This window comes from Chinchilla lanigera, unplaced genomic scaffold, assembly GCF_000276665.1.
Source record: "Chinchilla lanigera isolate Chin_1 unplaced genomic scaffold, ChiLan1.0 scaffold00014, whole genome shotgun sequence".
NCBI lineage: Eukaryota > Metazoa > Chordata > Mammalia > Rodentia > Chinchillidae > Chinchilla > Chinchilla lanigera.
The window spans coordinates 3,932,192-3,941,419 of NW_004955415.1; the positions used below are offsets into that span (position 1 = coordinate 3,932,192).

Sequence of the window (9,228 nt, forward strand, 5' to 3'; positions counted from 1 at the left end):
GCCGTGGTAGAGCGAGGCGGGCGGCGTGCGCGCGGGGCTGAGCGAGGCCACGCGGAGGGCGCCGGGCGCGCTGGTGGAGTACTTCCAGGACGAGGGCAGGGACATGGTGGGCGACGGGCAGCGCGCCAGCTCGGCGGGGCCCGCGGACTCGATGACGTACTTCTCCATCCGCGACTGGCGGCGCGCGTAGAGCTCTGCGCCCTTCCCGGAGGCCTCCGAGAGGTTCTGGTTGGGTTTGGGCTTCGGCTTGGCCTGGATGCGAGGCGACTTGAGGCAGGAGGCCCACTCGGGCACGGCGTCCTCGGCGGCCGCGGGGCTGCCCCGACCCCGAGGGCCGGGCTCCGGCTGGAAGTTGGAGGCCTCGGCGCCGAGCGCGAAGGGCTCCTCCTCCGCGCCCGCGTCCCCCTGGTCCCTCTGCCTCCGCTTCTCGTCGGCCGTCTGCACCAGATCCAGCAGGTCTGGGTTCGGGGTCACCTTGGGCTTCTCCACAAAGGTGAACATGGGTTTCCGGCTGCCCCGGCGGGCCATGGACTCCTCCAAAATGCCTGTCTTGCTGGTGGGAACCGCATGTCCCTTCAGATGACAAGGCTTGGTGTCAGAGCTGGGGTACAGGGCAGAATAAGAAGGGGGGGACCGAACTCGGGCAGCCGGGGGCGCCGTGGACAAGGTCTCCGCATAGGTGGGAGGTGGGGTGAAGTTCCCCAAGGGCCGTCTCTCCAGGGCTGGGCTTCGCTGCCCCACCAGCCTCCTTTCCACCATGGGGCTGTGGGACATGATATGTCTCTGAGGCCGGGGACTCCTGTCTACCATGGTGGGGGCCTGGGGAGCCGGGGCTTTCTGCCCCAGGTGTCGCCTCTCCACCATGGGACTCCGCTCCATCTGGCTAGTGCCCCCTGCCGCCTGGATCCCAAAAGGCCTGGCCGTCCTGTTGACCACTGACAGAGGCTTGGCCAGTGTGAGGTGGACCTCACTGTATACCTTGGTGGGCGTGGTGGCAGGTGCCCGCCCAGACATCTCGGGCTCTGCTGACATCACTAGAGTGCTGGGCTGCACATCGAGGGGCACAGAGCTGGACATGAAATCTGTACCTGGAGGCCCGGAGCTGGGGATGGGGGTAGCTTCTCTGCAGAAGGTGCTGGTGGTAGCAGGTGGAGTGGATACCTTATCAATTAGGAGTACGCTAGACATCACCTCCTCCACCGGCGCCGGGGGCGGCCCATCAGCACACAGGGTGCTGGGTCTGGGCTCGGGTGTTGTGCCATTTGTCGTGTGCTGTGCCACAGGAGAATTCTGCTGGACCCCGGCAAGTGCCGGGCTCTGCGGGATGACTGTTATCGGGGGGTTCTGGTTGATGTCTGTGGCCGGTGGGTTGCAGTTGCTGTTAGAGGCTGATGTGGTGAGCGTGGCTCCAGGTGAGGACTGGTTCTGGTTGACATCTGCAGCTGGACTGTGGACCTCAGCTGAAGGAGGGGTTGGCGGGGATTCCTGGGCCTCCCGGTTCTGGGACAGGTGGAGCCCATTGGCTGTCAGCAGGGCTGCGTTCTCTTTTAAATATACCACCAGAGGCACCTCTTCCTCCTCACTGGCCCCCTCCAGGTGCCGCAGCAAGCTGGCCTCCTCTGAGTACCCCTCCATGCTGCGGCCAGGGACCCCTCGGCTGGGGCTCTGGGGGTTGGAGTGCCTTGGAGGGCCTAGCTTGGATGGTGCAAGGGCACTCAGGCAGAGCCCTGGAGCATGGCTTGGCGGGCTTGCAGGGAGCACCCTGAGGGACTCCTGGCTGGGCTTCGGCCCCCTCTGACCGTGGCTCTCCCAGGTGAACTCGTTCACCCTCTGCCGGCGACGGTTGAAGAGCTGGACGCCCCGGGAGCTGGAGCTGGGAGGGGTGGTCAGCTGGGCTGCGATCTGCTGGCTCCGTGCCTTGGCCTCCTTCAGGTCCTTCTCAGTGAGGCTGGTGCTCCGGCCCAAGGCTGCAGGGAGGGACAGAGGCCCAGTTAGCAAGCAGGAATGCAGAGCCACAGGGCAGTGCAGACACACAGCTGGCCATCGTACCCTCCTACACATGACCTTTTCCTCTGGAATTTGATCTTTTCTGGTGCCTAGAATCGGCTCATAAAGATACCTGACCCACCCTTCACAGCCTAATTCAAATGCCACCACCTCTGTGAAGCATTCTCTGATTTTTTTTTTTTTTTTTTTTTTGTACCAGGAATCAAACTCATGACCTCAGGCTTGCCAGGCAAGCGCTTATGCCGCAGAGCTATATCCCTGGCAGCACTCTCTGATTATCTCTCTAGGATTAACCCCTTTTACTTGGGTTGCCCCTGGAGGTGGTTGATACAGCACTTCACCAAACGAGACCTGACTCACCCTGGAAGCCAAGGTCCCGTGAGCCCCTGACTTGTCCGTCTCCCGTCACCTTTCTCCTCTCTCCCTAGGCTCTGCCACACTGGCTTTCCCTCTGTCCTTTCAAAACGCCAAGTGTGCCCTGCCCCAGGCCATTAGAATGGTGCCTGTCGTAATGTGAGCCTCGGTGATGACGGCTGAATATGTAAAAGAACCCCTGGGACATTTTCTGTGCGCCTTTTTTAGGGTCCTCTGCACTTTCTAACTTGTAGTATAGTAAACTGCTTTGATTTTATAAAGCATTGCCACTAGCAATATTTCTTTCTAGAACAGGCAGTATATTCACATTTTATTTATAAAAATAAAAACATAAAAAGCTATACAGTGAAAAGTGTCCCTTCACCCCTGATGATTCCTACACATCAGAGTCAGGAAACTGCTACACTGTCAGTTTCTTTATGCGCCTCCAGAATTTCTTCCCATTTCTACTTAAAACAGTCATTGACAAATTCACATATTTTAACACCAGAAAAGTAATAAATCGGGCTAATTTCAGCAGTGACTATAGCAGAACATTGCATTCTTTCATTCTGTCCTCACAAGAACTTTATGGGATGAAGCATTACCTGCCTCTGTTTTCTGAGGCAGAAAACTGAGGTTCAGCAGCTTGTAAGCAAACAACCCAAGGTCACACAGCTGAGGATGGCAAGGCTGGTGCTGGTCTACAGCCTGCACTTAAGGTCCCTTTGGGCAGTAGGGGTGGGGAGATAGCTATGGGTCCAGGTTCCGTCTGGAGACAGAGGTCAGGGTCAGGACCCTACTAAGCTTACTGTAGACAGGCGTTTCTCTTTCTATCCCCAGTTCACTGAGGGACCCAGTCAGCACTCAGCTTAGGCTTGCTGAGCAATGAATGAGCAAATGGATGTGAGAACAAATGAACTGACAGACCGGTGGATGGGTCAGCTTGTGGCCAGCCTCTTGAGCTTAGTCAGTAGCTGAGAAAATTCCTCCCTTCATCATCCCTCTCCCCCCTGCTGTGAGAAGCTAATTAGTTCTTCAGGAATCTGACCCTGCCCTCCCTCCTGCTTTGCCCTCATTAGTGCTGGCCGCGACATGCCCAGTGGGTCTCCAGGGACAGTCTTTCTAGGCACCCTGCCAGCCAGCCTCAGGATTCCTAGACTCTCTGAGCTGGAAGGTCCCTTCTCGAGGAGCTATTTCACTACCACCCCCATTTTATAGGTGGGGAAACTGAGGTCCAGAGGGTAGCCCAGGGTAGAGCATGTTGACCTCCACACTGGAGTCAGCAGGAAGCCAGACAGAGGACAGATGGCAGCCTCACTGGTCCAGGCCACACAGCCACAGGCTTTCTATTCCCAACCTCCTCCTTCCTGCTTTCCACAAATGCCTCGCTTCCCCCAGCCTGCTGGAAACAATGATGGCACACAGCCCACTTCACCTGCTCAGGCCTGGGCCACCCCATCTGTAAAGGGTAAAGAGGGTGACACAGGCTGCTTCTCTGGAAGAACCAAAAAGTGGGGGTCATCAGCCACAGAGGAGATCTCTGAGAGGTTGTTCAGCCTATGCACTGTCCATTTCTTCTTCTCTCTTTAAAACCTAGGCCTCACGCTTGTCATCCCAGCACTCAGAAGGCTGAGGCAGGAGGGTCTCCATGGGTTCAGGGCCAGCTTGTGCTACATAGTGAATTCAAAGCCAACCTAGAACACATAACCAGACCCTGTCTCAAAAAACAAATGGACAAACAAAAAAGCCCAGGCCTCCTGGCCCAAGTCCAAGCTCTGCCATTTACTAGCTGTGTGACCTTGGCAAGGTACTGTATCTCTCAGAGACACTGTCTTGCTAACTGAGCAAGGGCTGAAAGCACTTGCTGTTGGAACCGGGAGGTGACAGTGAGGTCACCCATGCCAGGGGGCACCAGCACCAAGCCCTGCTGGACAAGACAGAGGGCTTATGCTACCCTGGGAAGAACTGGCAACTGGTGGCCCCGCTGTACCCCCTAGAAGAGGACAGAGATCCACAAGATAGGTCAGCATCCTGAAGTTCACCCAGCAGGGGTTCTGGCCCCAAGTCACAGAGCCTCGGCATCTCAGAGCCAATCACCACTGGGTCCAGCTCCCCACACAATTCTCACATCCCCAGAACCACATCCTGAGTGTCCAAGCTCTGGTCTACTGCACAGATACGAGCTCATGCCTGGCTGAGGTGTGCCCCACCAGCAGACATTCCTCAGCTGTAAAGCTGCTCCTTCGTTGACTTCTACTTGATGTGGTTCTGTCCAGCACAGCCACACAGAAGAAAGGCTTTCTCTTTCCAGCTGGACTACCCTGCAGAGGTCCCCATGGGACGCAAGACAGTCATCCTCACCCCAGTTGTGTTTCTGAGGACACAACTGCAGCAGTTTACACATGTGCCCACAAAGCACAATTTATTTATTTATAAATGTGCACTTATTATGCACATTTTTATTTATTCATTTACTTATTTGCTTTCAGATGGGAACTCTATATTGCCCAGGGTGGTCTTGAACTTCTGGGTTTGAATGAGCCTCCTGCCTCAGCCTCCCTAGTAGCTGGGAATGAAGACACCTGACTTATGCATATTTTACTGAGGAGAAAACCAAGGATCTGAGAGACAAGATGAGCTGACCAACATCCCAGTAAGCTGGACCACACCTGGTTCTCCATTATGCCGAGTACCCAGGCCCTGCCTGGTGCAGTCCCACAGTGTAAGCATCCTGCACAGTGCTCCTAGGTTTGAATGTCCCAAGCCTCTCAACACCCCTGCATTTTTCAGCCTTTTCCCTAATTTTTCTGCTTCAATCCCATCTCCTAGCTGCCTCTCAAAGGCCATGGATTTGGAAAATCCTTAAATGTCAGAGTGTGAAGAGCCCTTAGAGAAAAAGGGTGAAAAGGGGTCACAAGGAGGCCACAGGCCCGGGGAGCCAGGTGTGCTGACCCCAGCTGGCTGGGCCCGCAGCCTGAACTGTGACCTCCCCCACCTCCCGGGGCTTGGACAGCCCTACCCGCGCTACTGTGCTGAGCTGAAGAGTGACAGCCAAGGCCAGGAGGCTGTGAACTATGCACCCCCATCCCAGACCGCAGTGACTCCACAGAAAAGGAATTCAGCGGGAGCTCTGGACCAAACCCAGCCTACAGTCCCCACAATCTCTGCCACCCTGCAAACAAAGCGGGCAGGGGGAGGGGCTGGCAAACCCTAGTAACTAGCCCTTGTCGCAGGGCACCAGGGGCCAGCTCTACTAAAATTCCCAGAGGAAACTGCACCCTCTGACAGTAGCCAGCTGGCCTAAGAGTGTGCTGTCTGCTGTCAGAGACAGGAGACGGCTACAGGCCACAAGGGACAGGCACCTCACTGAGCCTTAATCTGCCAGGCTACAGCCCACACCCTGTGAACCGTTTTACCCCAGGGCAGGGCCATGTGGGATGCCAGCCCTGTAAAATTCCCCCAGAGCCTGGGTCAGAAGCCTTGCAGACAGATGGCCCAGACAGGACAGACTAGAGTAAGACAAGGAAGAGCTGCCTGGGGTCAGGAGACTTCCATCCAACAGGTGCACCGAAGTGGGAGGTGGGGAGGGAGTGCGCCCCACCGCAGATACCGCCTTGCTGCATCCCAGGGCAACACTGCACACTGTTAGTCATTGTCCTGCTCCATCCCAACAACCCCAATAAATAGATTCTGTTACTTCTCCCATTTTCCACACCAAACCCAGGCCCAGAGATGTCCGCGCAGGGTCATACTATCTGTAAGTGGCACAGCTGTGATTCCAAAGCTAGAAAGTCTGGCTGTGAAATCTCATCTCTTAACCACACAACCTTCCCGACGGGGGCTCAAGAAAAGGTGCAGGGCCCCTGCACAGGCAGCTGCAGAGCCTTCTGCCTCCTCGCTCCATGACCCACCTCCCTCTGCAGGGCCCTCTGCCCTGGACACTCAGCTGCCTAGGACAACTCATGCTTTCTCCTCACCCTTCCTCTCAGAAGAGTAACTGATAAACTCATTCTTACTGAGGTAGAAAAGACTGACAGGGTATGAAGGATGAATGGAGTGGAAAGATCATGCAGCTGGGAGTCAGGAGGTCCCCAGTATTAGCTTTGCTCAGGCAGGAATAAGGCCTCTTCCCAATCCCTATCACCCTCTGCAGACAGCTGCTTTTTCCACCCATCACTGGGCCTGTCTAGATCAAGAACCCAAAGGAGGGAAGTGAGGCAGGGCAAGACAGGCCAGAGCAGAAGGTCAGGACGGGGAGAATTGAAGGAAATACTTCTTCACACGCCTGCCGTCAATGGGAGTGTTCAGCCTGGGTCCAGTGGGGTGGGACAGGCAGCCAGAGATAGGAACAGAGACCGGGGTGAGCAGCCCGTTGTGGCTGCCAGGAGTCCTGGCAACGGACTAGGTAAACTGCCCCCCAGGGGGGCAGGAAGGAACCGGCTCTGGCTTAGCCAGGGCAGGGAGATAGAACGGTCTGAGCAATGCCTACCTGCCTGGCCAGCCCCGCCTGGCATCCTCCCCAGGAAAGGAGGAAATGACAGCCTCCTTGCCCTAGGCTTCTCCACACAGCCAGGAGCAGGGGGTGCAACCCCGAGAGGCCCACAGACCTATAGCCCCCTCCCATGCTTAGGCACGGGGAGCAACTCCAGCCTTGCCACACATGCCTCCCATTCCGTGCCAGAGGGAAAGCTACCACCAGAGAGGGGTGCCACAGCCCTGGAGTCACACCCCCAAACCTCCAGGGCTCCTCCAGGTGCCCCTCTCACTCACCCCGGCGGAGTTTCCCACAGCCCAGCTCCTGCTGGATGTGCCTGCTGACCGCAGCCTCAGTTCTCTCAGCCTCCGGAAAGGAAGCCGGTCACCAGGCTGCCGAGGGAGGAAAATCCCACCTCAACAGCAGCACAGAGGAGCTGGATATGCCTTCTCTCCTCCACAGATGACTCAGCCCAGCTCTTTATCAGGAGAACCGATTTTGCAACTGCCTTTTAAATGGCCTCTCCACCCCCAGTCTCCCCCGCCAATCAACCCACCCCGCGCAGACAGATTCACCTTCCTCCGCTCCCAGCTCCACTCGCCTCTTCCTCCTGCTCAGAACTCTCCAGTCTCCCCAAGACAGGGGGGATCCAGAAGAGAGTCCTCCTCACCTGGCATTCAGAGCTCGTTAACCTCCCTGTGCCCTCAGCCATGGCAGAGGGAGACCAGCAGCTCGGAGTCCCCGCCTGCCCCATGAGCTCCTGCCACAGGGAGAGGTGTGCAGACCCCTCACTCGGGTGCTTCTCTGCCTCTCCCTTTCCCACGCACCCTCACCCCCAGCCTCCCAGCTAATTTGAATGCCACCACCCTCTCCCGAAAGCCCTCCCCATCCACCAGTGTTTTATCTGTGCTGCTCTGTGGGTCACTCACATTAGTAAAAGTCACCCAGCAAGGTGCGCGGCCCCTGCCAGGCACCACAGCAGGCCTTCTCCTCCTGGACACTCCCAGGCACACATGGGGTCAGCAGCACTCTTGTCTCAGAACTGGCTCAGACGGGTGCGGTGACTTGTTCAAGATCACACCACTGGGGTTCAAATCTAGGATGGCCCAAGTATGTCTTGCTTGTAGCACAGGGACTGACCTCACCTCTGCATAGACCAGGAGAGCCTGGAGGCCAGGCCTCCGCTGTGCACCTCTGTACTCCTGGCTCCCCCAGCCCACCCATGCACAGGCACTTGTGGAACAATGACGAAGCTGACACACAGGACAACAGTAGGTATTTTGGGAGCAGCCAATGCTGCTGAGTGCAGGGTTCACGGGTCTTTCCTCTAATCCAGACCACGAGGCAAAAAGAAGGTTCCCCATGGGTGTTTTAGAGAAGAGAAAAACGAGGCACCAAGAACTCGCTAACTCATCACAGATCTCAGCGCCAACAAAGGGTGGAATGGAGTTGGAGCTGGGGCGGTGGTACTCAGCCCAGGCCCGTGTGCCTTCTTTCTGGAGAGCCCCACCTGCAAAGCACACTCACCTTCCCCACCCATGCTGTGGACCCCGCCTAGGCACCTCTTCCTGGAAGCCCCCATCAGTCAATCCAGGCTCCTCATCAGCACTCATCCTGGGGCCTGGCACACTCTGGGCCCTGCACAAAGGCGTGGCCCTTTCCTGTAGCCTTGCGTTATCTAGGGCCAGGGCACTGTAAATGCCCCAGGCCCAGCAAAGGCCAGCACCCTGGAGAGCCTCGGTGCATGCTGACTAGCCAGGCAGTGGCGCAACCCTGTAATCCCAGCTACTCCAGAGGCCGAGGCAGGAGGTCTGAAAGTCTGACGCCAGTCTAGGCAAGGAGCAAGGGCCTGTCTCCAAATAAAATATAAAAAGGGGGCTGGGATACAACGCAGTGACAGAAAGGCCAACACTGCAGAAAAAAGTGTTGACTAAATTAACTGGTAAAGGATGAGCACTCCCACACCCAGAGCCTCCCACGTTCACATGTGCTCCATCACTGGTCCCTGCAGGCGACTTCTAGAGTCATCGGGACTGTAAATCCGGGATCTTGAGGGTGGTGCCTGCAGGAAAGGAGAGGGAAGAGGAAAGCAACACATCTGTGGGTGGAGGAGATGCTGCGTGAGCCTGAGAAGTAGGATGTTTCATGAACTCCCTCTGAGAACGCAGAACCTAAGAGTGGAAGGAACTAGGACAAAGCAAACTGGAAGGCTGCCTGGAGGGGGTGGCATTTGCCCTAGGTCTTTTTTTTTTTTTTTTTTTTTTGGACCTTGCACTTGCCAGGCAGGTGCTGTGCTGTCTTTCAACCTTGTACTTTAGTGTCCACCAAAGGAGATTAACATTTTTTATTGCAGTCGTGTATTCATTTTCCCTTGTTTTTTTTTTTTTTTT

General features: G+C 56.4%; 1 protein-coding gene across 1 annotated transcript in view; it reads right to left on the reverse strand.

Moving 5' to 3' along the window:
- Positions 1 to 9,228, reverse strand: part of Synpo (synaptopodin) — a gene marked incomplete in the record, with an annotated part of 47,989 nt that overhangs the window by 2,411 nt on the left and 36,350 nt on the right. Inside the window, 1 exon segment of the mRNA XM_013512349.1 lies at positions 1 to 1,967. Coding sequence (XP_013367803.1) covers positions 1 to 1,967 — 1,967 coding nt within the window.